A 26111-nucleotide genomic window follows, 5' to 3' on the forward strand; every position below is an offset into this window, starting at 1 on the left:
ACTGACTACAATTCTCATGAATTCACTCAATCTATTCACAGATCTGTGTTATTGATTGTCTCATTGTTTATTCACTCTGCAAGCTTTTTTTCGTCACATCCTTTGTCACAACATTCACCTGCTCTGTTTTCACCTTGTATCTTTCAAGCTCAATTCACTCTTCACCAGCTAAATTTCAGCGATGGAGGGCATCTCACCTGTGACCATTCGACTATTTAAGTGGGAGGATTCTCCTGGTCTCTGTAACCCTTCCTTTCCTTTTTCCCTTCTCCAGGTCATTATCCACCATACTCTGCTCTCTCTTTTCTACCTATTCTCATCTATGTGAGCAATGCTAACATAGTTTCTTTCTATTCTTGCTTCATAGATCATGGTTGTGCCGTTTGTGGCACCTCTCTCAATAACCCTAAGGCCAAAAAGACCTGCTATGGCACTCATAGTGAGCCATGCATAAAATATCACCAAACAATGTTTCACATAGGTGAGTACTCTTTTCGTCGAATCCCTTTCGTTGCATATTTTTCACTTCACTTTTGAGGCTATGTACAAGGGAACTACTGAGAGCTAACTGAGGTTGATATCAGGCGAAAGTCATAAATGTGATGCGTAAGTTTCACCTTTCATTCATACCTTTACTTATCACTCAGAAGCTAATACATTGGCCCTTACAGATGCAGGAAATCTAATGAACTCCATGATAAAAGGCACAGATATATTGCCAAATGTATCCAGGAACTTCATGAACTTGACCAGGAAAATGATTTATTTCACCAAAATCTTGGAGCATCAGGCTTATCAAAAATAGGAATCTCAGACAAAAGCACACCATTTCCTAAATCTGGAACAAAAACTCCAGCTGTCAAGGTATCATCTGACTTTAGAACTCCGTCGAAAAGCAGTGCCTCCAGGCGAGGCTCATCTGTGCAACATTTAAGGAAACTTATAGTCGATCACCGATCCAAGTCCGTCCATAAAAACGCACGGGCTATACCGCCAAAGGCTGTCCGCTGGATGGATAATCCGGTCTTTGGGACAGCCGAGGAAGACAAGTATGCTCGGACACAGAAACCCCGGGCCAATAGTCAGAAGCTCACTCCGGCGGCTGAAATGAGAAAGGTTATGGTCCACCAATTAATGGAAAGTCCACGCTTGTCTAATCACCTCAACACGCAAACATCGAAGTCATGGAAGCAGGCGCCCGCGAAGCTTCGGCGGGAAGAGAAAAAGATTATGAAATACCTCAGGTTGACTAGCAAAGCTCTCAGGCGGCAAAGTATGACTTGTAGTTCCACGATTACTACCCATGAACTGGTCGAAAAGGTGAGCCACACAATACACGGACCCACCAAGGCGCTCTCTTCAATGAGTCCGGAGGCAATCTCACAAGTCTCCGTTGAACACATAACCCGACACGAAGAACTTCAGAAGAAAGTAGCACATATAAAGTCCAGCCATGACTTGAAGTTTGAAGACAAGGATGGTTTGCTAGTCGCAGCCAGTTTGAAGATCCCATACATTCGAGACATCTTGGACAAACTAAGTGTCAAGCCCCCATCCCCCAAAGACTCCAGGCGGCGAAGAACGCTGATGTGCAGCTTAATCGAGGCAATTCTCGGAGACTTTGAATTTCTCGCTAACGAGGCCAGAGAAACCCTCAAACGTGCCGCCGGATACTGGCGATTCGCCAATAAAAGAACATACCTTGCCATGACACAAAACAACAAGACAATTAACTGGGAAACTGGAGAGAAAATAAACGAAGAGGCATTTGACTCTTCGGAGCAAGAGTAATAAATACAAAAGATGCCATCATAAATGAAGGATGGGGGGCGGCGCTTTTGAGCTCCAACGCGGGTGCGTCGCTGGGCGCCGTCAGCAGGCTAGGAGAAGCCGTCAATAGAGAATATACTCTCAGAAAATACTCGGAGATAGACATTACCAAAGGATGGCCAGAAGTGGGGATAGGCTGGATGGATAATTAAACATGAATATTTCAGCCCCATCCCACTATTTGACCACAACTTCAGCATGAGCGCAGGCGATACAAAAAAAGAATAGTTGAGCATACCTTACAGGGAAAATAGATTGTCAATATATGCTATCAATAAAAGAATCAATACAGACTACGAAGAAACAAAGGCTTTGGACAATGAGCGGCATCACATCTCAAAGGCAACCGCTAAGTTAACCGTTAACAAAAAAAGTCTGGGCTCGATTAATTGAAAGATAAATAATAGGTTAAATGGTCCAATTCCGCGACACACTCAGAAAGCACTTCGGAATCCGCAAAAAGTGGTATCCGGAGAATAAAGGGCGCGTACTTTGCAAAAACAAGCAGCTACTATTTTTAAAAAGTACCAATTGCTTCAGCGACGCAAAAGGTTGTATAAAATCCGGGCAGGTAGTCGGAAAAGCCACTGGGTGGCAATTTTAAGCCTTATTTCCTGAAGCACTTGCGTTGCTCGTCTTTCAATTCACATCAAAACGCTAGTCCAAAATAAGTTTTCAATACCGAACATAACAGAATCCGGTCTATGGGAATATGGCGATATCACTGTCCCTGGAGTTCTTGCACTATCATCTTTGTTGGTCAATAATGGCGAAAGGTAAAGCAGCAATGCCGAGTTGCGGTTGGCTCTGCTTCACTGTTGTTGCGTTCCGCCGGGTATAGCCAAGCCAACGGGCCCTGAGAATCGGCAGCCGCGGCCTCACGCTCTTGCGGTGCGTGGTTCCCTCAGCATTGTCTTCGTGACTATCCCAATCATCGAGGTTGGGAATGTGGTTCTAAAGAGAGGGAACCAGAGCCTCAGGACCACCGGTGCTCGAATTTGCCATGATAATTATAAGAGTACTCCCCCGAAAAACATCACAAAATGCCACTGATGAATTGTCGTTGACTCAGCCTCGCTGCCGTTGCGGTGCTGTCTATAAATTAACAGTCCAAAGCGACGACGACAGAAGCTTTTTGGACGCTGGTGACTTTACGTCCTGCTCACTGTCTTTGCAATCGTCGCAATGGCCAAGGTAAACGGCCTGGCTCCGAAGAGAGGCAATCCGAAGCCCAACCTCCCAAACTGCGATTGGCTCGGCACTCGCTGCGTTCCCAGCTTGCTGCCATCCACGGGGTTGGGTGGCTGGTAGAAACCCAAGACGTCCCAAGTAGGGGCCATTGAGAAGGCTTCAGCAAAACGCAGTTAAAACCTGGACCACATCTGCAGACGATGTTGCACGTTTAACACCATCGGATGCGACATATAGATGCCGGTCGATTCTATCACTGACTAAGAAATATTAGTTAACTATTAAATATTAACAACTGTGACCGGTGTCAGTGCCATATTCACCAGGGGCTCGATACTGAAAAGGCGAGCCTTCTGACAACGAGACACTAATCGCTCAGACCAGACTTAACCTTGCTGGAGGAGGAGGATTGCTCGCTCTGCAACGCAGTCGGACGTACAGTTTTTCCATCACCGAGTGGCTTTTCCGGCCGAGAACCGATAAACGCGGGGTGCATTATGTCATCAATAAGGGGGCGGCGGCTATTCGTTAGCGGGAAAGTCGCATCAGACGCGTTTATCAGTGGAGCCGCTGCTCGACGAGGGGCATCACACGGTCAAAGGTCAAGGAGGCGCCGGAGCTTAATAAATAGGATAACTTTCTGCTTTCTGTATCTCCGGGAATAGCAACCATACGCACTTTTGCTTATTTATTTCTATAGAATTGTCAGATAATCTAAGTTCACAAAAAACACATACTTATTCAATTGCTCCCTCACAATGTCCGTAGAGACGTTAACCACCATCTCCCCCACCACCAACGGCCCCATCCTTACCCGCGCCGGCATTTCAGAGTCCGACCTCCTTACCCTCCCACAGACAGCCCAAACGGCTTTCCGCTCTTTTTCCCGCTCTACGACCCTTGCTCAACGCCAAGAAATTGTCGCAAAAGCCCTTGCCATCCTCTTGAAGAAGAAAGATGCGCTTGCACGCGAAGTCACGGAGCAGATGGGTCGCCCGATCGCATACACGGGCGCAGAGATTACAACCGCAGTCAAGCGTGGAGAATACTTAAACCGAGTGGCGGGCGAAGTTTTGGGGGACAAGATCGAAGCAGACAGCGAGGCAGGATTCAAAAGATACTTAAAAAAAGAACCTGTTGGAGTTGTATTGGTTCTCTTTGCCTGGAACGTAAGTTTTTCTCAGTTAGAGTTCGCGTAACATAAGGGATATTGCTGACGTTGGGGCCATCATACGCAATAGTATCCGTATTTGATCCTTGTCAACAGCTTGATCCCGGCCCTTCTCGCTGGGAACGCGGTAATCCTCAAACCCTCGCCCCAGACCCCAACCGTTGTCGAACAGATGGCTGCTATTTTTGCCGAGGCGGGCCTCCCACAGAATGTAATTCAATACTTCCACTCGGGGTCACCCACCTCCATCGAAACACTTATTCGCTCTCCACTTATTAATCACATTTGCTTTACTGGCTCCGTCGCCGGGGGTTTAGGAGTGCAGAAAGCCGCGGCAGACAGAATCGTTAGCGTTGGGTTAGAGTTAGGTGGCAATGACCCTGCATACGTCCGTGACGACGTTGACGTCGCTTGGGCAGCCGAGGAAATTGTCGACGGGGCAATCTTCAACAGCGGCCAAAGTTGCTGCGCTATAGAGCGGGTATATGTTCATGAAAAAATTCACGATGTGTTCGTGGAAGAGGTTAAGAAGGTTCTATCAAAATACCGGGTAGGCGATCCATTCGATGAAAAGACCCAGATTGGACCTGTTATTTCGAAGAGAGCCAAGGAGAATATCCTTTCACACATTGACGATGCTGTGAAGAAGGGAGCCAAAGACGAAACTCCCGCCAACTCGACATTTGAGAATATGCCGCCTGAAGGCAATTTTGTCAAGCCAACACTATTGACAGGAGTGAATCATGATATGGTTGTCATGACAGACGAAACCTTTGGCCCAATTATCCCTGTCATGAAGGTTAAAGATGACGATGAGGCCATTCGGCTGATGAATGACAGTGACCTAGGATTAACCGCGAGCGTTTGGACTAAAGATGTGGGTACCGCAGAAGACTTGATTGAGCGGATTGAGGCTGGAACAGTGTTTGTCAATCGTGCTGATTATCCAAGTCCGGTATGTTCATATAACCCCGACTAATGGCCTGGCGGAGCGCTGACTCTTTCATAGGATCTTGCCTGGACTGGCTGGAAGAACTCTGGGCGAGGAGTTACACTGAGCAAGTTCGGATTTGATCAGTTTGTGAAGCTGAAGAGCTTCCATTTGAAGGATTATCCAAAATAGGTCGAGGCGTCTTGTCTTGCTGCACATCTTGAGAAGTTGATCACAGGGAATCTTAATCATGATGCTCATGTAGAAAATGCAACCAGAAATTCATCATCCTTGAACAAATGACGGGTCGCTATGCAATCAGGTTGATAATCCGAGGAGCGCTATAGTTATCAGCGCGACTTAATATGGATATATCGTAAAGCATGTCATCCGATGCTTCAGAGTCCAAGAGCTTCATGACCGTTCCGTCGACAACTCAAAGGGCAGCCCGAAAACTCTGACTCGGGCTATAGAAAAGTCGGGACTTCACGAAGGCGTTGCTCCCTAAGTTTGTCAACTCCATCGCGACGTTTCTCGAACCTCGAGTCCTGCGCAGGCTTCGCTTTGGAAACAGACCGGCTGGGGTCGTCCTCCGTAATCGGTGTAGTGGATTCATCTAGTTCGTCAAATTCATCCAGTAACTTGCTTATGCTGGACTTATGCTTTGAAGGCTGAGGTGTCTTGATGGGTTGATATATAGGGGGGCGAGATATCATTGAACTGCGAGGTGGGGGAAAAGCTGTTCCTGGTCTATGACTTGGCCCCGGTTCCGTCGAAGCTTTCATCACTGGAGGCAGCACATTCGGATCGCGAGTTAAGGGTACTGGAGGGAGACGAGAGACAGTCTTGGTTGTCGGTCTCGAAGGTGCGGCTGACGATTTATGAGTGGTTACGGCCGATCTTGGCCTCGTCTTATCGCTCATGTCGAGGGAGTCATCATCTTCCGAGGAAATTTCTTGCTCTTGAAAATTTCTGGCCTGTCCCCTCGCAGCTAAATTCAACGGAGGGCTCCTTTTTTGTACTCTTCCAGAGGTAGGCCCGCGACATCCCAGCGCAGCCTTTGTCGCTGATTTAATACCATGTAGTCCAACCAGCGACCTTGACGGCTTTGGTGCGGCCATCAGCGGCTGTAGATGCGTCCCAACCCAAGGATCATCGTCCTTATCTCCCTCGCTCACATCCACATCTTCCGCTTCCGAATCAACGAGCGGCCGGCCGGCGGCATTCCTCAACTCATCCAATGCCACTCTACGTTTTTCTGCAGCAACCTCGGCCTCTATTTTCTTCTTAGTCTTGTTGCTCAGTGTTGACTTTCCGTCCGTCCGTCGGGATATTCCTGCAAGATTCCCCTCATTGGCAAGTTTTGCTTGTTTCTTGCGGCGGGCGTATTCGGCGTAATGGAGATGACGCGTAAAGGCTTGAGCTGTAGCAAGAAATTCATCCTCAACCATTATATACACTTCATCGTTTTCTAACCCTTCGAGCATTAACCTATGAGCGCGTCAGCCCGTGTCTTCAAGTCCTTGAAACGCGACGGGGGGCTGGGTGATGGGAGGAGAAACATACTCTTCCGGAGGAGGCTCGCGAACTGGTGACGTAGATGGAGATCGATCTTCGAAAATTCTTTCAATATTTATCCACCAGGAATCAGACGTACTCACTCACTGTCTCTTCGCGCTCTTTTGGCGCGTGGTGGAGCATGGACTTTCTCCGAGGCCGTCGCAGGGCGCGACGCGCGGGCAGAAGTGCGAGAAGCGGATGAAGCTGGCGTTGCACTCCTCCGAGATTCACTTTTCACTTGCCATGGCAATGTCCGCGGCATTCTAAACAGGAGGCAGCACAGTTGAGCTCCATAAAGGACCGTTGTTCAAGTTCACGCTAGGGGAATAAAGCAGTACGTCGAGACTGGAGACCTGTTGAGGAGTGATTGGCAATCATCATACAACTCCATGACAAATACCAACAAATACTTGGGCCGCTTTCCGGACTGAAATGATACTAGGGAGCTAGCCCCTACACGTACGGAGTACTCCACATTCAATTTAACCACGTCGGCTTTGCTATCTCTTACGGACGCTGACAGTACAGGATTATGTAGTGCCTATTTAACGCGTTCCTCTGGCCAAGCCAATTAAGACTTCCAACCTAGAACTCAAACAATGTGCTCTGTATGCGAATAAGGGGAACACGTCTGCCAGCTCCAAGGACAACGTCGCTTTCTAAACGGCTACAAGGATTAATTTCGTTCACTTATCTTGTATTTACTCGTTCAGGGAAGAAATATCAATTGCATTTTCAATTTAAGATATTTCTTCTCAAGCAACATTCATTCGAAGAGCTTCGCGGACTAGAGACCCAGAATAATACTCTCGTCGCGTCATCCAGAATTGTCTATACATCGTAACTCCCTTATCCCTAACGCCTGTGATCCTCCGGACCCGGTATGCTCGTGGGTTTTTAAAGTAACGCCATTTGAAATATACCCCACCAATCGAATAGGGATTGACAAATTCCAAGCGTATCCTCTTGCATCATAACTCATTTAACGTTGGAACGAAAGTGATGAAAGTAATCAGGAAGCGTTATGCCGCTCAAGTCTCGCCGGGGCGTTTGCTGTTGCAGCTCACGATTTTGACCTTGTCTGCATGGACCGTTGTCTGATTATCTAGCTTGAACGTAGCATCCTTGATGAGGAACGTCCAGACTTCATCGCAGAAGCGATATGTATCCAAATGGCCCTGTCAGCGAATCTCGTATCAGCGGCTCCAGTCCTGTTTCCCATGTTGGCGGCAATGCGGCATGCACCCGGTCCTTACCTTGAAGGACAACTTTGCCCTAACCTTCTCAGCTAGGACTTCCGTAATAACCCGGTCAAAGTTGGACAGGATCTTCATAGCAAGCTGCGGCTCGATCCGGCCCTCATTGATCAGGTCATCAAGGGTGTCAGTGAGGGACAGGCCGATACTGTTGGAACACAATATTTGTCAGTTCGGTAGCATGTGGGCCGGGGTCTAGTGGGCTGCAATACCTGCTCCCCCGATAGAGCTCATAGTAGGCTTGGGCGCTCATTTTTGCGGCCTGGGTCGAGATGATGGCGAGGTCAGCGGTGATGCGGCAGAGCGGCCGAGTTGGGAGGCGTGAAGGCCGTGGGTGTGATCACGTGATGGCCAGCAGGCTCGGGCTCCAAAACCGCCCGATGTGACTCCGCTGCCGCCGCCCGCCCTTGAGTTGAGTTGACTTCCCGCCCGTGGTCTGGATTTCACCAGGGGCCCCCAGACACTTGGCTCGTTTCTTAACCACCAGGAGCCACATGGTGCAAGTTGACAGAGTGCTCGGAAATCTGCGTCGGGGCATGTCTCCGGCACGAAACGCCATGGGGACCACGGTCAGAAATCTTCCGAAATACCCTGTTGGGCTCTCGCGGATTGATGCCGACGTCTGATCCGCACTCATGACCAACCTGTAGGTCCCGTGGGGTTTGCAGTGAACAAAGGATCTGACTTTTGGGGAACCCCTCGACTTGGGGGCTTTCTAAGTTCTTGCAATTGCCCTCTCTTCCCGACACAGCCCCGGCCGCTCAGGGATTCAAAGCCTGCCTCTATATCAGGAACGGGCGCCAATTCCTCAAAGATTCCAACAGCGCACTCCTTCATATCTGTCATTCCCTTGACCATATATTGCGCGCTCTTTCCTGGTCGTTTTAAACATATCCAAGGTCCCTTCATCCTGCGCTTTTGATTCATACACATATCATCTTAAGTAGCCAAGATGGCCTCTATCTCGAAAGCTGTTACCTTAGCCCTATTGGGCTCAAGGCAAGTGGAGTCGTGCCTATAGCCGGCTTCCGTTTCTAACTATTCTCAGCGCATTCATACTCGCTTCAGTTGAAGCTAGAGAACCAGAAGACCCGATGATCACACCAATGCAAGCAGCGAATTCGTGCTATACAGCAACCATAACGCAGCCGTCACCGCATATTCGCTGTGCTCATTTCAACACCGAAGCGTGCCCTATGGTGAACTGCTTCAGGGCAGAGACAACTTCCATCCCTTGTCCAGACAGCAATTGTCCGACAACCCCTACATCCATCAGCTATACCCCTTGCCAAACAGCCTGCAGCCCGGCATGCCCGACTGTTACGATTAGTTGCTCGTCTACGCTTAGCTAGGCCCAAGAGTTCTAGCCACCGAAGCTCGGGTTTTTGTTAACTGGGATAGAATTTAAGTGGAGAGGGAGGTTAATGGAGTCCGGTTTTCAATGTAATCCTTTCACTTCTAAGCGTATCATCTGAAATGTACTTAAATCCGTCATGCCTTGAAAGTGGAGCTGTAGCTAGTTCAGTTGAAAGCTCCGATGCTTGGCCATGACAGTCCAATCCACCCCTCCTTTAACTACCATCGATATTCCGTGGCTAATAATAGGGTGCCTGGTACCCCGTACGGAGTACGCAATATTGAACTACTATTTATTCCTGTAACGAAGGAACACTCACGGCCAAAGGATGTAACTAGCTGAGGGCTGCTGTATGGGAGTCGCATCTACCATTCTTGGGGGCCTTTCAGCACGCAAAGCCTCTTCGGTATGCGGAGTTTCCAACACAGCAAAGAGCAACGTTAGCCCGCCCTCGTCAGGGATAAATACACATCTGCACCAGCCGAATGCATATTTAGACTGGGCTGCAAGGGCTAGAAACAAACCCACAACCCGAATCCCGGGATACAGCATCCAAAATCTAGAATTGACAACAATACATGGAACGTGCTACGTATTCGGCTCTTCCGTTCCCGGGCTATTTGTTCTCGAACAAATGTTCCCAATAGATTGCCATGGATTGAGAACATGTACAAGGATTTGAGTTGCTCTGCGAATGCGAAAATCCAACACTTTCGGCATGGAAAAGTGTCGATTTCGAGAGCAGGAGAGCGGCTGAGCACGGTGGTGTATGGATACTTGAGAGAAAAGACCGCATACCGGGTGCGTTGAGAATGTATCGCGCGACTTTGGGAGACCATGGATCCCGTGCGATAACGAATAGGCTTAACAGGCTCATCGGGGTCCGTTGGATGAGGTATATATATCGTCCCCAACGTCCGCTGTTTATCCAACTTCTTGAAACCACTTCTCATCGCAAAGCCAGAAAGGCAAATCTCTTTGGTCCAACCTGCATAGATCCACCAGGCTTTGAAGGAAACCAGACATCCAAGGAAAAATCACGCAAAGAAAACCTCTCACAATGCATCTCAAAATCGCGGCCATTGGCATTTTCTTTTCCACCATTCTCGCCTCACCCACCCCGTATGTATCACAAAATTTCCCGCTTGAACCAACCAAAATTCACAAAATCGACCTCATTTCCACATCCAAGAACTAATCGCGTCAATAGTGTCGCTGAGGCGCCCAATGTGGCACCGCCACAGATCACCACACACTCCAGGCGTATCCCGCTCGCATGCCACACGCACACCACGAGCTTGTACCCAATGACCTGTCCCGACCCACGAGAGACATCCGACTGCATCGTGCTCCCGTGTATCATGAACGAGACTCGAACGCTCCCTTGTCACACGAAGCATTGCCCAACTACGCCAACCCAGACGCAGTGGTTGCCATGTCCGACCGGATGTAGAAAGGGATGCGAAACAAGCACTGTGTACGAAAAGGCCATTTGCACCGCTTAGAGGCCTAACACACATGCTTTAGCTTTGAACGGATGCAAGGAAATGCGTAGGAAAGACGTGGGGTTTTTGGTATTGAGGGCTCGGCTACCGAGCGCCATGACGGTAATGAACGTGCGATGTTTTATTATATGAATTTTCAGCAACTTTGTTTTAAACCTTTTATATAGGAGACGCAACTGGCAATTCAGGGCAACGCGTGGTTATCAATGATATCAAAAGCGACTTCAAAGTAATCAATTTATAGAATATGACTTTAGGCTGGACCAAAGTTGACTTCTAATCCAAATGCACCTTTTTCCTGGGCTGGAATTAAATCAATGTAGAAAGGATAACAATTAAAAATCAAAAAAAAATGAAAAGAAAAAAGAAAAAAATGAAAAAAATGAAAAAAATGAAAAAAAAGGAAAAGAAAGAGAGAGAGAGAAAGTGCTTCGCTCAAAGTGCCGTGTTATGGGACTCACCAGTTCGCGCTTGTAATGATAAATTGCCTCTGTAGGCCATTAGGATAACCATCAACACCGTATTATCAACTGCTGGAGACCATCCCGGCCAAAACACCGGCCCCAATAATCCCCCCATCCGATGCCTCTCTCAGAAACACGGACTTTCCACTCTCCTGCGGTCCATCCCAAATCACCAATCGGTCAATAAAGCTTTGGCATGCCTCTTTGAAATGAGGATAATGCTGGATAATGCCGCCAGTATAAGCGACAACCAACTCCTCTGGGCCGGACTGCCAGCCTTCAACTTCAACTGCGGCAGAAATTTCGGAGTTATTTATATCATTAGTGGTGTTGGAGATTTTAGGTCGATATACATCTGTGAGAGTATCTGTGGATGCGTTGAACTCAGGAACTATGATGTTGGATGCCCTACGTGGGTTGGTGGCTCCATCATGGCGAAGTTTGATCTCTTTGTTGCAAGCCAGCAACCCGACTACTGCAGAGGCAATGAGTGCGGCCGATCTGGTTTGTACGGCTCGAGCTACCTTTCGGAATGCCCGGGCCGTGGCGACGTCCCAGTTCCAGGAGCTTGATTCTGGTGGTGGCAGAGTGGCTCCGAGCTTCGCAGCCAGGGCCGAATCCGAGGGTGTATTTGCAACCACCGATGAAAGGTACGTGGTGCTCAGTGCATATCCCTGTACCAAAATTGCCGGGAGATCTTTCTTTGGCAGGCCTACTACCGATGTCAAGTAGTCATAGAAAATTATCCTGACTAGTTCGCCGATGTAGCGGCCACCAGTCATGTACTCAAAAGGTTGAAATCCTGGACGAGCACACTGGCTGTCCAGGATCGAATCCCACACAGTAGTAACATTCAATTCTCGTAGAGGTGGAGCGGCACCATTTATCGTCCATTCTGTATTAACAATTGTTTCGCTTGCATTGGCATCGTGTGAAGATACCTGTATCGCTTTTGATTCGTGTAAATCTGATAATTTCATAGGGATCGTTGCATTGCAGCCGGTACCAACAATAATACCCATTGCAACGCGGCTATTCGGCAGAGACTTAACCAAATAGGCTAACGATGCTAGGGTAGCAACCGTATCATTGGTTATTGCAGCGATTTTTAATTTTGGCAGAGCAAACAGTTTCCTCCGCTTCACGGATGGCTCATTTGAGCCGTATGGTCGCCGAGTGTGCCTCTCGTATCCGGCTAATAATATCTTCCCAAGGTTAAGATCCGTCGAATTTACCCACTTGAATCCTTTACCCATGGGCATCAGGATAGCCTCTGATAATGATTCCTGCCTGTGTCCAGTCAGTTCTAGGCCACATGCTGAGAGATGCACTTGCAGCTAAGCGCTGGGCCCCTGAGGATCGGGGTTATTACCTACATCATTGGAAAGCTAAAGGTAATCCCCATCTCCAGTTCTTCAGGAATTTGGGCACCATCTGCGAGCTCCGCCGTCAAACTGTCTGCAACAACCTCCGCCATGCAATCTCCTATCCACAAGAACAAATCTTCCGCCTTATCTGTCTTCAAGCGTTCCTCTATTGGCCACGCCTTCTCTAACGACCTTCGGACTCGATTACGCTGTGCTTTACGTAAAGTTTCGCGCGATTTCTCCTCATCTGATTCGCCATCGATTTGATCGGCCGCTTCGCCTAATAAGTCAATAAAGGCAACCCTGAGATTGCTTCCACCAACGTCAATCGCCAAATATCGGCCCGTTTCCTGCCCAGTGGGAAGCCGCGTTACTGGCGTCGGCAGAAATTGTTGATCGGAGGTTTTTGCAAGTTTCTCATAAACCTTGGAGAAGCAGCATGCCAACTGGTATAACTTCGCATCTTCGATGACAAGTGGCTGTAAAAAGTTGTCGATTGCACGGTCTCCTGGCAGCCTTCCCTCTGGACCATCTTCAAGTGTACCCTTTTCCTGCGGAGCATCATCTTCATCATATGACTCGACTGCCATACTGTGGTCGTCGTCTTCCGCTAAACTTGTCAACAACATATTGAGGCTCTGGTGCGGAAAGGGAGGATCGTATGAAACCAGCTGGCACAAGGCTTCGAACTGCTTCGGTTCGCGGGATGCGCTCTCGTAATCACGCAAGCTTCTTCAAGCGTGATCTCGCAGTAGCAGTACGCAGTCTCTCACTTAGCGATCTGTATACTGGACCCGGAGCTGTGCAAAGGGGTGAGGTCCTCGGGCGGGTACCTGCCGAGGCTAACGAAGAACGAAGGGAGACTTGTAAGAACGCAGGAGACTTTTGGGGACGCAAGACAGAATAGTTATCGCATTCGAAAGGACGAATTGAAGTGGCTCAAGGAATGTCAGCAAGTTTCAGAAAGACCGCTGATCTTCCTCAGCGTGGTCGTAACGTAAATCTGCACGCAACCTGATCCAGGGTGGTTAACTTTGTTTTGAAGTGACGTTGGAGATCGGACACTTCGAAACAACTGAAGGAGAAACAGACAAGTCAGCAGACTTGATACGACCTTGCGACGGTGTGAGGCTAGGGAGAGCCAGCAGGCTGGATAGATGTGACCCTGGCAGTGAGAGCTGGCTTGAGCGATGGGTGGAGGAGGTGGGGCAACAAAAGGAGGGAGCATAACTAGTAACGAGCTACCTGCGCCCTTCAGAGACTCCCTCTCATCATCCCGTGCATTTGGCTGCTGTTCACCTCAAGGAGGCCTCTAGAGGGAACATCCACAGGGGCCGGTGATTGTGCTTTATCTGAACAACGCGATCTTACAGGGTTTGTTCTGGACAATTCGATGGATCCAGGTACCAAGCACGTAGTTACCATGAGCACATCTTCTTCCAGGAGTGAGCTTGAACCTTGCTCTGATCCTATCCCAATGTAACATAGTTACGTACAGATTGATGCAACTAAGCCTTGCGACAACGGAATGCTAAAACAGCTGGTGTCATTCTCCTGTCAAAATCCGTCAAAGCTTTCCGGAGCTAACGGATGTCATGCGTGTGCGGCGGCGAAGTTGAAACATGTCACCTTTAAATTTTTATTTAACATTCGCTAAGAGACCCCCAACCACTTATTTAAAAAAAAAAAAAGGTGAGCAAACTCGGATCCATCCTTTTGCTCATAACCAACTCAGGGCCGGCTTGAACTGGCTGAAACTGCGAATTTGGAGCTCAAATCAGAACCCTGAACCAGGAACGTCACGATTCCGCAAGAGTCAGGGAAAAGCATAACTGCCCCCTTGCTCACGTTGATGGGAGAATCAGTTTCCGAGTGAACCGAAAGCCTCAGTGCTGGTGTGCTGCCGTACGCCCTCCAACTCAGATGTTCGATCGACAACATGATCAATGCAGCACTCTAGAGTTATTGAAAATTGAAAATTAGGGTCACATGGCTATGAAGATGCACATATAATAGAGCACAGTAGACATCCATCAACTCTTGGAGGGTTCGATGTGAAACAAAATTCCCTTCTTCTGCCTGTTTTGTCTTTCACAAAAGAAATAGTTCCCAAGCCCCGGGGCTTTAGTGGTATAAAACGCCAACGGATATCATCATAGGTAGCCGCAATGGAAACCCGGGGGTTACCATTCTCAAGTGACGGAGCCATACATTCGGAACTTCGGAGAGACGGTATGAATCCGGGGTAACGCCATGCTCCACAAGATCATGTTTGCGTTCGCATAAGATATCGAGATCTCCTGGTGAGGTATATATATATTATGTCACAGCCATCAAAACAATCGTTCTAGCTCTCTGGGTAGAGAGCAAAATGTAATATGCACCTGCAGCAAATGTAGCAAAATCTGTAGTCAATAAGACTTTGAACATTGAGGTTTTTATAATCAATTACCTTAAGAGGCCCCGTGAAACGTGGTCAGCATCCAATATTCAGGTTCAGTGTAGACGGTTCCTTGAAGCATCAAAGGGTTTGGTATTTGGCTAGAAGATTTCTCTCGAAAAATCGAGGCATCATATATGGTCCAGCAGCACAAGCGTTATTGCCCTAACGCTTGCGGAGTCGGTATCGAAGCATTCTGACACGCGTATTCCATCGCAGCAATTTTCCCTTCTTAGAATCTCCCTGTGTCGAAACATAGACGTTCAGAGGGCCCAAAACAATACTCACAATCCCGTCGGATGCGTCTTCGAACTTGGCTCCGTAGAAAAAAATTGAATGAGCCTTGGGAATAATGGGAGGCGCCCCCTGGTTTCACACCGCAATGCTGGAAAGCGAGTGTTGCTGCTGCCTTGTTGTCCTGATCCATTGTAAAGGATATTAGGGTATGGGTTATCCTCAAAATTGGAGCATGGGTTGAAAACAGATCATATCCAACGGCTGTGAGCTTTTCTACGTTGGTCTGCGTGCTCAAATCCTTTTGTACTTTGGCGGAAATTGGACACGAATCCTCGAGAATTGGGTGGTAGACCGAATTGAATTAACATAGGCACCCAGAAGAGGAGCAACAATCTTGGAATGCGGCGTTTTTTGAGTCTATCGACCTATAAAATCAGCAGATGCACGGAAAGGCCCCAATAACAAGTTGCTGCTTGGCCAAAAATGCTTAACCCTGAAAGTTCGTCTAGAGAAATTGTCTTAATTTGACCTTCATCTGAAAATCTTGAAATATTTTAGATACCAGGGGATGTGTGCCCTCCTCATTGATTGACTTCTGAGAGAGAGCTGAAAGTCATTAGACAAGCTGGGACGATGACAGCGTATAATCTCCTGCTATAGCATGGACATAAACCGTTAGACATACTTGGAATAGTCAGGATGCCATTAAGCTACCTTTTCCCTTATGCACTCAATCTGATAGGTCATGCATGTCCAACCCTTGTTCTTGCTATGGGAAATTAGGTGCGCTAGTCATTCTGGTTCATGACTCCCACTCTGCATTCTCGCTTGCAAGTCTCAGTAAAGATCATATCACCATTTGGACCGCCATCGCAGTGAAATAGCTGATCTTATAGTTAATGGGACATCAGTTTTGGCCTACCTGCTTGTTGAATGGCCCTGTGAATTTCGGCATCGTAGTCCCCTGGATTTAACTAATCTAGTTAAGGCTCATGGCAGAATTTCAGAAAACATACCAGTTTGAAAGAAAAAGGTTCCCACAGTAACATGCTCCCATTTTGTTCTTTGTTGCACGATGGCGGGCGCAGCTGCGATTGCGCAAATCAGGAATCCAAAGGATTAAGTGCTGTTACACAGTTGGAGCAAATGCAGCATATTTTTAAGCTAGGCTGATAACAGATGTTGAAAATATGCCAGTAAATAGCATGTCTTTTAGTTAATCACTGCCAAATTAGCCAAGTGTACTCCGTAGCAAGTTTTGCTAAATTTTATTGCATTTAACTGAGCAGTCAAATTCTTTTCTTGCAAGTAGGATCGCCACCGCTGGGACAATAACCCGTTTGGCTTATTATGTATTCTTCCAAAGCACCCAAGGACGCTACGGACCACAATATGACTTGAAGGCCGGACCAATTCCGGCAGCCCAAGTCTGAACAAAACTGAGTAGGGAGGTAGGCACTATGGAGAAACTGGATCCAATATCACGGACGACTCCTCGCCCAGCGAGGTATGATGGTAGTGGGTGACTCGAAGCACTCAACTTCAATGTCCGGGTGTCGGAACTTGTCACAGTCTCGTTGTAGATTTTTGGTGGCGCGAGATGTTCTGAGATAGCCTCTCGGGGGTGCGTTTTTTGGTCGAGTGTCTGCTTATGTCATCGGCAGCTTAATGTGCCTCATGGGGACGTCATTAATGCAGCTGCCGCCGCCCGACGACGAGGTTTGTTAAAGTCATATAACTAACAGATATCCGTCCAGAATCTCTAAATCTTTCGAAATCGGATTCAAACCCCCTATGCGGCGTGGCTTTAGAACCGTACCTGAAAATATCCCCAGGGGAACCCCTACGTTCCGACTCTAACCATGGAGAAGAGTCAACCATCTTGCAGCCGCCCCACAGCGGCAATGCAACGTCGTGAGCCCTGGAGAGTATCGCGTTTCCTTCGAAACACCATTCTCGCAACGTGTCTCTGCCTCGCCATCTATTGTTTCTCTCATCAGTCTCATCTTCTTACAAGACCCAGCGCCATCATGAAGGACAGAACCCAGTCTCCTATTTCGAACGTCGGAGACAATGCCGGCCAAGACCCGAATCCATCATCCAAAAAGGTGCCCCTTGAGGCTCATATCATGAGCAAATGCCCCGATGCAAAGAACTGCTTTCTGGACCTTATTGTGCCGGCGATGGTGAAAGTCCATGATAAAGTGGATTTCAAACTCTCATTTATCGGAAAGTACGTTCTATTTTCCTTACACCAATTACTTCCTGTCTTTTTGCGGAACAGTACATGGTGCTAATTTTTTTTTTTTTTTCTTCGTTTTAAGCGTATCCGAATCCTCATCCGATGTATCCTGCAAGCATGGCCCCAGCGAATGTGTTGGGAACATGTTGATGCTATGCGCTGCAAACTTACCGTTCCCCTGCGACCCTAAACAATCCAAACCTGGAGATAAATGCAAGGTTCCCACCATCCGCTCTCTTGGCTTCGCCAACTGTTTGCTACGCGACTACAAAAATATTCCCGACCGGAATATTGTTGAAGACTGTGCTTTGGAGCATGGAATTGACTTCAAGGCTCTTAACAAATGTGCAAGCAGCCAGAGTGATGACCCTAGTTCTTCCAACGGCGAGCTTAGCGGGCTTGCTTTGCTGAGAGAGAGCTTCCGCCGAAGTCAGCAGGTTGGCGCGACAAAGAGTTGCACGGTCCGAGTGGACGAGAAAGAATGGTGCATCCTTGACGGTGGCCAGTGGAAGAACTGTCAAAAGAAGGGTGCAGATACAGTTGATGGCATTGTATATGAGGTGGAACGACTGTACAAGGAGAGGAATTGAGGGCGGTATATCTGCCCCCTTGATGAGTCAAATGATAGGTTTTGAAGGCTTCTTGCTAAATGTACGATGTTATTGCAATTATTGCGACGTGATCAGGAATCAGCAGTGTTGTGGATTCCTTTTAACTCTTTGTTTCTGAAGCAAGAGTGGATCCTGTTTGGGCTCTCATTTTCTCTAAAGGCCCTGATGTATCATAATCTCTATTCAAGGCCAAAAGTACTATAGCTGCAGATATATAATGAATGTATGTATGGGTAATGAACACAACAACGATGTATTGTAATATTCTGTGATTCAAAGCAATGGGTTTCCCAAGAAAGAAGCTTGAGAATCAGGGTCTGGGCTCTGATAATGGAGGGATCACCAAGGCTGTCATGGACGGGAAAGGTGTCTTCACCTTAAGGGGAGATATGTGTAGTCCTGGAGATATCCGGCCAAAGCCCTCTACAACAGGAACACGGGAGCATATCATGGTGTGGGGTGCTCACTCCTGAGCAGGGAAGAGTATTGAACAAACCTTTTGTTCTGCAGATAAAAAGTATGAACCAGTTGTATTGTAGCCCTAAGCAAGTGTTTTTGCTGGTATTATAATAGACAAGTGAGCCAACTCAGTATCAATCTGAAGACCCCCAAACAACACACAAACACATAACAACAACGCGTACTTGATGGATCTTCCCTTCCCTTGTTTTCTGAACTCTCCACACTCACTCTTCACATCTTGCACAACAGAATTGTATTCCAGTGCACTTCCTTGGAAAGGCACATTAGAGGAATATACTGTGTAAGGAACCCAATACTTTGACCACGCAACAGTTTTATACAAGCTAATCAAACCCTGAATTCCATAGTAACACAGTCTGGTTCTCGAGGGATCCGGAATGACTCCAGGACAGTACTCTAGCCTCCAAAAGGAGCTGTCCAGCATTGTGTGCAAGTACACAGTTGTTGATTCAATGAGACCTGATGTAGCTGAGCTTGTCAAATCACCCGACAATCTTGGATTGTTCAGGGACGTATTTGGAAACTATATTTCCATGATCAAGATGCGTTCTCAGGCATTTGAAGATGGAAAAGTCACTTTGTATGACAAGGCGCTGTTGATTCTCACCGCCAACGGCAACAACCTGCACAACTTGGGGGCAATCGAGCTTTTCCTTGATGAAATTCTCGGAGTGAAAAAGGATGGAAGGGCTGGAGATGTGGAAGCAATTCTTGAAAAGAATATTGCGGTCAGGTCCATGCTCCAGCGTGGTATGTAGCCATCGCTTATTGGGACATACGCATACGGATGAGGCTGACATTAGCTCAAGCCACGGATTGCAGCGACGGGAATTTCGATAAAGAGGTAAAACACGAAGACGTTGAAGGAATGACGGAAATGCCGGCGAATAAGAAACCGAAGAGAGAGCTTGAAAGTCCCGCTGAAAAGAAAGAGTCATCCCGGACATTGGGGGACAGCGACAGTGCCATCTCCAAGATGCTCGACACACTTGAGCGGGCAAAGAAGGAATTCCACGCAGTCGACGAAAAGGAAAGGGGTGCTAAGTACCTTGCCGCAAAATTTCTAAGAGACACTGCAGAAAATATTCTTGCATATTTCAGGGAGAATGGCCTCCAACGCCATGAGCTGGTGCCTCACATTAAGTCAGCATACTGGCTCGGATACAAGAAGACGCTCGCAGCAACTGGAGGAAGGGCTCGACCATTCGAGATGAGCTCGGATCAGTACCGTTATCGTGAACGACAACTGCGTGATACCCGTCCCAACTTCGGGCGCGCTGACTGCTATCGACCCAGAGAAAGGAATGCCTCGCCTGCTGATAGGGCTAGGGCGCGGTATTCCCGACGCGGATAGGTGGTTTTCCAGTCGTAGGGGGTTACTCTCGGGTTACCAATATTGATTTCGATCAGTTCTGGCGCAGAGGCGGGTAAGGATAGCGTAGCAGAGGTTTGGAAAAGTCAACCGAGAGCACCTGGTTAATAATGTACCTTCCGGTGAGGAGTCTTCATGTCAATTTATTCTCAGGCGCCAGTGTGCAAAGCTTTACTTGTGGATCAAGAGTGTATGTAGAGTAACTTACACACAATATGTAGCTTAGGAAGCGAGATTCTTGAGAAGAATGGCTATTTGAGTTATTCAGCGATGCTTGTCCTCTCCTGCCCGCGGATTGATAGGTCCGCAAACATCCGGCATAACCGGCAAATTCAACGAGAGCGGGCTAAGACGGAGTTCGAGAACCGTCGCGACTCACGGTGTCTGGCTTGTGGTTCAAAAAGTATGTGGCTTGCTGGATGGCCGGCAGACCGGGAGAATGTGACGGGCACCGTGTGGGGAAGCCGAGCCCCATGATCAGTTCAAGACCGGCCGCGGATCAGCTGAACGCCGTCCCCAGATTTTCAAGCGCGCACACGAGGCCTACATAAATTAATAAATCACGCACGCCCTCTCCTCCCTTCTCGAAACCGGTTCTGGAGCGACTATACTCGAGCATCATGTGCTGACAATGAAGCAATCTGATCCTCACTCCGTCCTTCATTCCGACGATGGTTCATCTCGTCTCCCCGCACGCGCCGAAGACACCCCCTCGTCTATCGGTGGACTAACACCCGCATCCAGTGAGCATGGATCCAGAGATGGAGATACAGTTAGAAATGCCATCGGTCGAGGGCAGGACCTTAAGAAGCTTCAGACCAATATCCGTGAGGAAAGAGAAGGGAATACCCCGTCGTCGGGATCTGCTGGATCAGCGACCTCTGGGATTTTGGAGCGCAATGAACAACGCTTCCGCGATGAACGGGATGAAGAAGATGATCTGATAGCCACGTACTCCAGATCTTACACGGCCGAGGAAGAGAGGCGTGTAGTGAGAAAATTTGATAGGCGGTTGACTTTGCTCATGGCATTTCTCTACATGCTCTCCTTTTTGGATCGCTCCAGTGAGTACCTGGATCCCGTCTGCGCCAGGTGTATCACGTTCAAGGCTAAGCGACAATCTCGTTTTTTAATTGAAAACAGATATTGGAAATGCCAAAATTGCTGGGCTGATGGACGACTTGAACCTTTCGTCCTCGCAATACGAATGGGTCCTCACGGCATTCTACATAACATACATTTTGTTTGAATGGATGACCTTAATGTATAAACTCGTTCCGGCACATATCTACATACCTCTGTGTGTTCTGGGATGGGGCTTGATTGCATCGTTTCAGTCCCTTGTCACATCCTTTTGGGCTCTGGTGCTTCTTCGAGCCCTGCTGGGTATTTTCGAAGCAGGATTCGGCCCCGGTCTGCCTTTCTATTTGTCCTTCTTCTATAAACGGGAGGAATTGGCGTTCCGTACGGGAATGTTTCTCTGTGCTGCCCCCCTGGCTACCTCATTTGCTGGTAGTCTCGCCTGGTTCATCGTCTGGTTAAACAAAGATGGCCCTCTTGCTCCATGGCGAGCGTTATTTCTCTATGAGGGCTTTCCAAGCGTGGTGGTGGCGTCCGTTGTCTGGGCGTATATTCCAGATCGGCCCAACAAAGCTAAGTATCTAACACCGCGCGAAAGGAAGATTGCAAAATGGCGTCTCCGCGAAGAGCAAGGTAAGAGCCGAAATCATGATATTCGTGCTCGTAAATTCGATTGGCGTGAAGTGGCTCGCACGTTATGCGATCCGAAAGCGTATCTTACTGCCGTCAGTTCCTTCTTCAGCCTATTTGGTCCGCATGGAGCACTGATTTAGTGAATAGCTTATGTTTTTCAGCTGCAATGTCGCCTTCAGTTCCCTACCGGTATTCCTACCGACCATATTAAACGAGTTAGTATATTCCGACTCCGGAATTCAATGTTAAATTAACATGCTCGCTCTAGTATGGGATACTCCAGATTGACTTCCCAGGCTCTTTCCGCTCCACCGTACCTATTCGCATTCATAGTTGTCCTTGTAACCGCCTCCGCATCCGACCGCAATCGTAGCCGGAGCCCTTACATAATCCTCCATGCGCTGCTCTCCTCGTTGGCATATCTTATCATTGCTCTAACGGGGGTCTTCCACTCATATCTTCCCGAATCCATCCACATTCTCATTCGATACGTGTGCATCTACCCAGCTGCAGCGGGTTTCTTCTCCGCCATCACTCTCATAATCACTTGGACCATGGACAATCAGCGCGCCAAAGAAGGTAAGGGAACCGGAATGGCAATTCTGAACGTTATCGGCCAATGTGGACCGTTGGTGGGAACAAGATTATATCCTGCACGCGATGGTCCGTGGTACATAAGAGGAATGGCGCTGTGCTCTATGTTCATGGTTTTTGTGGCTATATTGGCGTTTGCTCTGCGGGTTCTGCTGCAGAGGGAGAACGCGAGATCGGTGAAAAGGACGATAAACCGGGATGGAGAAGAAGAGATTTCTGCGACTGGAGAGACGGAAGGGCTGATGGCTTCCAACACGTCCTCGGCTGCTTTGGAGGCCGGAGTGGAAAAGACGGGAGATGGGAAGTTTGTCTACATTATTTGAGGAGGTTTGGAGAAGATCCCTTTTTCCGTTATCTCTTGGGTTGCTTTGGATATAATACCCCCTCATGTCGTAGCGTGATATTCTGTTCCCATGTTGACCTTCCATATTCATATTGTCTACTCCGTTGATGGCGTTTGATGTGTGCATCCATGCTAGAAGGCAAGAGTTACCTTTATAGAAAACAGAGAATTTCTTTTCCTTTCCTTTCTTTTTTTCTCCATTCATGATAGATGAACATTTGGATGCTTTTATGTAGTGTCTAGGCCTTTATTGTAGGAGTGCTCCTATGATGTTAATGTTTCCCTGTACACATGGTGCCTGTAAAGCAACTCTTAACATCTAAGCATACTATCTTACAGGGATAGGTGGGATGATTTCGTCGAGGGTTCCCACGACCACTTGTATCTGAGCTCAAGGAAAGGAAAGGGAGACAATATCCACTCAAATCAACCCAGTCTCTCTCTTCTAATCAATGAATTCGTCCTTGAATCCAAACGAACCCGGGGCAGTCCTCGATGTGCCAAAGTCCAGCTTCATCAACAAACGATCTACTCCAGCCGCCCTCCAGGGAACGTACGTATTTGTGCGTTCGGCGAAGGAGTCGCTGCCGGTAGTATGGCTCTGAGTGTGGTTGTTTCTAAAATCAAACATCCGTATGCCTTCGGCAAATCGGCCATCATCAATATCTCGTAGTCGCGAAATAAGCTCCATGATTCCAGCGTCAAGGTCGGCCCTTGCTTGGCACAGCTTGTACCATACTCCCTGTTCGTCCTCGCTGTAGTTTGCCAAGGAGTCGAACACACCCTCATCGTTTTCCAGATCGAGATTTTGTTGTATAGTTTGGAGCTGGGTGATTAGGGAGATGAAGTCATCGATGTGAGCTAGAAAAGAACGGAGAGTTTGTGTAAAAGGGACATCTGTGAGAAAAAGGGATTGGGAGATGTAAGCCAAATACGTGCGGTGTGCGATAGTGATGGTTTCCGGGTCGTGTTGGGGATACGAGGAGTCTCCCCTGTCATCGAGATGCTTTGATTTCGCTGTCCCTGGGCGAGAATTTCCTGGAGTCCACGACGGTTTCGTCCCATCAAGCCATTGCTTAAAGTGGCGCCAAGAGCCACTGATAACTTCGCCTTGGAGGTAGCTTCCGAGCTCCGAGACAACAAACAAGGCAGCGCTGCAGCTTGCCCAGATCGATCGCATGAGGGTACAGCGGCGACGTTCCCTTTCGCGTCCCACGCGAAGCCGCTCTTGGCCCTCAGGTTTGTTACTAAATGGCGGTCCCCAAGGAGCTGGATGGATTCTTCGAATAGATGTACATTTCCAGAGACCGCTAAGACGTATCTGAGCGCGTCGAATACCGAGAAGATATGCATGGATTCGGGAGTAGATTGACATGTCTGATTGGGCGAGGAATAAATCCAAAGGTGATTGTACATCGAGTGACAGAACGGTTGAAGCCCCAAACAAGAGGTCGTCAAAAGCAACGTCAGATATTTCAGCTACTGAACTACTGCCAGTGACACTCTCCTTTTCAAAGCTAACCTGGTCTTCAGCTTTTCGTTTTACTACCAAACGCAGGAGATCCCGAGCAAGGTCTAACTCGTCATCAATCGGGTCTTCCTCATTTTGGAGTGAATAAAGCTCAGCCCAAGCCTGGGATAGAACTGTTGAAACTTCTCCCTCTTTAATTCCTAGGAAATCGAGGGATTGCAATCCCGTATGTGCCGGTTTCACGGGAGCCATTCTTCTATGTTTCAAGAGAATTTGTCCGTCTGCAAACGAAACTAGGGCCATTGCAAACTCTCCGCGTCCCAGGAGGAGGAAGCCATGAAGCACGGAGAGAATTTCAACTAATTTGGGCAGCGGTAATAACCTTGATAGAACGGTCTGTGATAGTGATAGTCGAATATCGGATATAGTGTTGTTCATTGTAACAGGGGACAAGGGTGATGAAAGGGCTGAGAGACGACGAATATAATCCCCATGCAACGTCATATGGGAAGCGGAAGCCTTCGACTCTGCGCCAGCTGAAAAGTCTCCCCGAGCGCGAATATGGTTTAAAGACTTTCCGATAAATAGAATTGAAGCAGCCGTAGCCTCAGAAAGAAATTTTGGTAGCAGGCTTGGTCGGACGATATACTCAACATTTTGTGCCTTTTTCCCATCCAGGCTTCTGGGGACCTTTTGAATAAAAAAATCATCACGCCCAAAGGCCGGCAGTTGCCCATACAATATCCACATGGACAGCTGGCGCATCCAAGCAGTCTCTGCAGTTTTTATTAGCGCAAGTGCCATTTCCTCCAGGTCCACATAACCCGTCTGGGAATCTTTTGTGAGTCGGTCAATCAGCTCGGCCCCGGTGCTGGGAGTAATTCTGGGAGCGTGCTCCTCGCCACGAAACGACTCTGGAAGCATGAACCTAGCAACATCCCAGAGCCACTCCATTCTTCGCACCCAAGGGGCAAAATCACCCACAATGGTAGATAACGGGACAATGCCATAACCACCAACGTAGTCAGGGTCGCAGGTCAAGATTGCCTTTTCTACGTCGAGGATTTTCCTCTGAAAGTTTCCAAGATGCTCTGTGGCAATGGAGGTCGAGACTGCTCGGCAAACAGTCGACGGATGAGAGGAAGAAATTTGAGATGTATGGCTCCGGAGGAGTTTATGGAGCCGACTCAGATGGGCTATTGAGGAGAGGAGAGCCTTCTCTGGTGGAGTGAGCAACGGGAAACCCGCCGTGGCAGAGTCGCCCTCTGTGGTTGACTGGTCGAATAGAGGGGACGGCTGGCCGGACAGGGAGAGGAGGATCTCGTGGAGCATTGTGCCGGAGTGCACAGTCGCGTGGCCTGAAGTTGGCTCTGTTGAGGTTGGTCGGCAGAATGCAAGCTGTCGGCTGAGTCCCGGCTCCACTTGGATCGGAGGCGACGCAGAAACAAAAGACCACAGCCAAGCAGCTCGAACCGGCACATTCAGGAGAGGATCACCGCTTGAGACTGATTACCCCCTGCAAGAGATGGCCTGAGGAGCATTCATGTCCACCCCTCCGTCCAGCCAGCGGACAATTCACCTGGGCCGGCCCAAGCAGCTGTAGACTACATAAACAACGTGCAACGATTGACTTCTAGGCTTCGTGGGCAGCTAATGTGCAAATCAAAAGTCGGGCTGAGAACAAGGCAGCTCTTTTCGGATGCCTCAGGCTGCGGGCGATGCAGGCTCCCAGCAGGCAGAAGGGCATCAAAAGACGACGAGCTGAAGCGGATGATGGTGGGTGATTCTCGAATCCGCGCTTGGGGCAGTTTGAACGCGAAACCGAAAGTTACAGACGACTATGGGGCACTTTCATTGGCCAAGATCCCGTAATTATTGAAATAACACTGTAATGTAGCTCGGAGCAGGCGATGATGACGGTCTCAGCATTTCGTCGGAAGTTGGCGATCGCCAACACCCTCTGGATCAATCCC

At 48.4% G+C, this 26111-nt stretch overlaps 10 protein-coding genes across 10 annotated transcripts; 5 read left to right on the top strand and 5 right to left on the bottom strand.

Moving 5' to 3' along the window:
- Nucleotides 1-468: 468 nt before the first annotated feature.
- On the top strand, nucleotides 469-1871 carry D8B26_005134 (uncharacterized protein; the record flags this gene model as incomplete). The annotated part of the gene is made up of 3 exons (XM_066124733.1): nucleotides 469-481; nucleotides 585-606; nucleotides 672-1871. The coding sequence occupies 3 exons, from the start codon at nucleotides 469-471 to the stop codon at nucleotides 1789-1791; spliced, it is 1155 nt and encodes a 384-aa protein (XP_065980814.1). The 3' UTR covers nucleotides 1792-1871.
- Nucleotides 1872-3779: 1908 nt separating this feature from the next.
- On the top strand, nucleotides 3780-5315 carry D8B26_005135 (uncharacterized protein; the record flags this gene model as incomplete). The annotated part of the gene is made up of 3 exons (XM_003066632.2): nucleotides 3780-4190; nucleotides 4263-5147; nucleotides 5202-5315. The coding sequence occupies 3 exons, from the start codon at nucleotides 3780-3782 to the stop codon at nucleotides 5313-5315; spliced, it is 1410 nt and encodes a 469-aa protein (XP_003066678.1).
- A 275-nt stretch (nucleotides 5316-5590) lies between these two features.
- D8B26_005136 (uncharacterized protein) lies at nucleotides 5591-6945 on the bottom strand (the record flags this gene model as incomplete). The annotated part of the gene is made up of 3 exons (XM_003066631.2): nucleotides 5591-6614; nucleotides 6690-6735; nucleotides 6789-6945. 3 exons carry the CDS (start codon nucleotides 6943-6945, stop codon nucleotides 5591-5593), a joined length of 1227 nt encoding a protein of 408 aa, XP_003066677.1.
- Nucleotides 6946-7714: 769 nt separating this feature from the next.
- On the bottom strand, nucleotides 7715-8192 carry TOA2 (Transcription initiation factor IIA small chain (TFIIA 13.5 kDa subunit); the record flags this gene model as incomplete). The annotated part of the gene is made up of 3 exons (XM_003066630.1): nucleotides 7715-7861; nucleotides 7940-8087; nucleotides 8152-8192. 3 exons carry the CDS (start codon nucleotides 8190-8192, stop codon nucleotides 7715-7717), a joined length of 336 nt encoding a protein of 111 aa, XP_003066676.1.
- A 380-nt stretch (nucleotides 8193-8572) lies between these two features.
- On the bottom strand, nucleotides 8573-8938 carry D8B26_005138 (uncharacterized protein; the record flags this gene model as incomplete). The annotated part of the gene is made up of 1 exon (XM_066124734.1): nucleotides 8573-8938. Exon 1 carries the CDS (start codon nucleotides 8870-8872, stop codon nucleotides 8573-8575), a length of 300 nt encoding a protein of 99 aa, XP_065980815.1. The 5' UTR covers nucleotides 8873-8938.
- Nucleotides 8939-11209: 2271 nt separating this feature from the next.
- On the bottom strand, nucleotides 11210-13430 carry D8B26_005139 (uncharacterized protein). The gene is made up of 2 exons (XM_003066629.2): nucleotides 12642-13430; nucleotides 11210-12555 (listed from the first exon to the last, which is right to left on the bottom strand). The coding sequence occupies exons 1-2, from the start codon at nucleotides 13259-13261 to the stop codon at nucleotides 11328-11330; spliced, it is 1848 nt and encodes a 615-aa protein (XP_003066675.1). The 5' UTR covers nucleotides 13262-13430; the 3' UTR covers nucleotides 11210-11327.
- A 3587-nt stretch (nucleotides 13431-17017) lies between these two features.
- On the top strand, nucleotides 17018-18409 carry D8B26_005140 (uncharacterized protein). The gene is made up of 2 exons (XM_003066628.2): nucleotides 17018-17542; nucleotides 17634-18409. The coding sequence occupies exons 1-2, from the start codon at nucleotides 17172-17174 to the stop codon at nucleotides 18139-18141; spliced, it is 879 nt and encodes a 292-aa protein (XP_003066674.1). The 5' UTR covers nucleotides 17018-17171; the 3' UTR covers nucleotides 18142-18409.
- Nucleotides 18410-19097: 688 nt separating this feature from the next.
- D8B26_005141 (uncharacterized protein) lies at nucleotides 19098-19999 on the top strand (the record flags this gene model as incomplete). The annotated part of the gene is made up of 2 exons (XM_003066627.2): nucleotides 19098-19395; nucleotides 19449-19999. 2 exons carry the CDS (start codon nucleotides 19098-19100, stop codon nucleotides 19997-19999), a joined length of 849 nt encoding a protein of 282 aa, XP_003066673.2.
- A 649-nt stretch (nucleotides 20000-20648) lies between these two features.
- On the top strand, nucleotides 20649-22835 carry D8B26_005142 (uncharacterized protein; the record flags this gene model as incomplete). Its single annotated transcript, XM_003066626.2, has 4 exons — nucleotides 20649-21081; nucleotides 21161-21822; nucleotides 21878-21945; nucleotides 21999-22835. The coding sequence occupies 4 exons, from the start codon at nucleotides 20649-20651 to the stop codon at nucleotides 22645-22647; spliced, it is 1812 nt and encodes a 603-aa protein (XP_003066672.2). The 3' UTR covers nucleotides 22648-22835.
- Nucleotides 22836-22990: 155 nt separating this feature from the next.
- D8B26_005143 (uncharacterized protein) lies at nucleotides 22991-25470 on the bottom strand (the record flags this gene model as incomplete). Its single annotated transcript, XM_003066625.2, has 1 exon — nucleotides 22991-25470. One exon carries the CDS (start codon nucleotides 25468-25470, stop codon nucleotides 23113-23115), a length of 2358 nt encoding a protein of 785 aa, XP_003066671.1. The 3' UTR covers nucleotides 22991-23112.
- Between the last annotated feature and the right edge of the window lie 641 nt (nucleotides 25471-26111).

Source organism: Coccidioides posadasii, chromosome 3 (genome assembly GCF_018416015.2).
Source record: "Coccidioides posadasii str. Silveira chromosome 3, complete sequence".
Taxonomy (NCBI): domain Eukaryota; kingdom Fungi; phylum Ascomycota; class Eurotiomycetes; order Onygenales; family Onygenaceae; genus Coccidioides; species Coccidioides posadasii.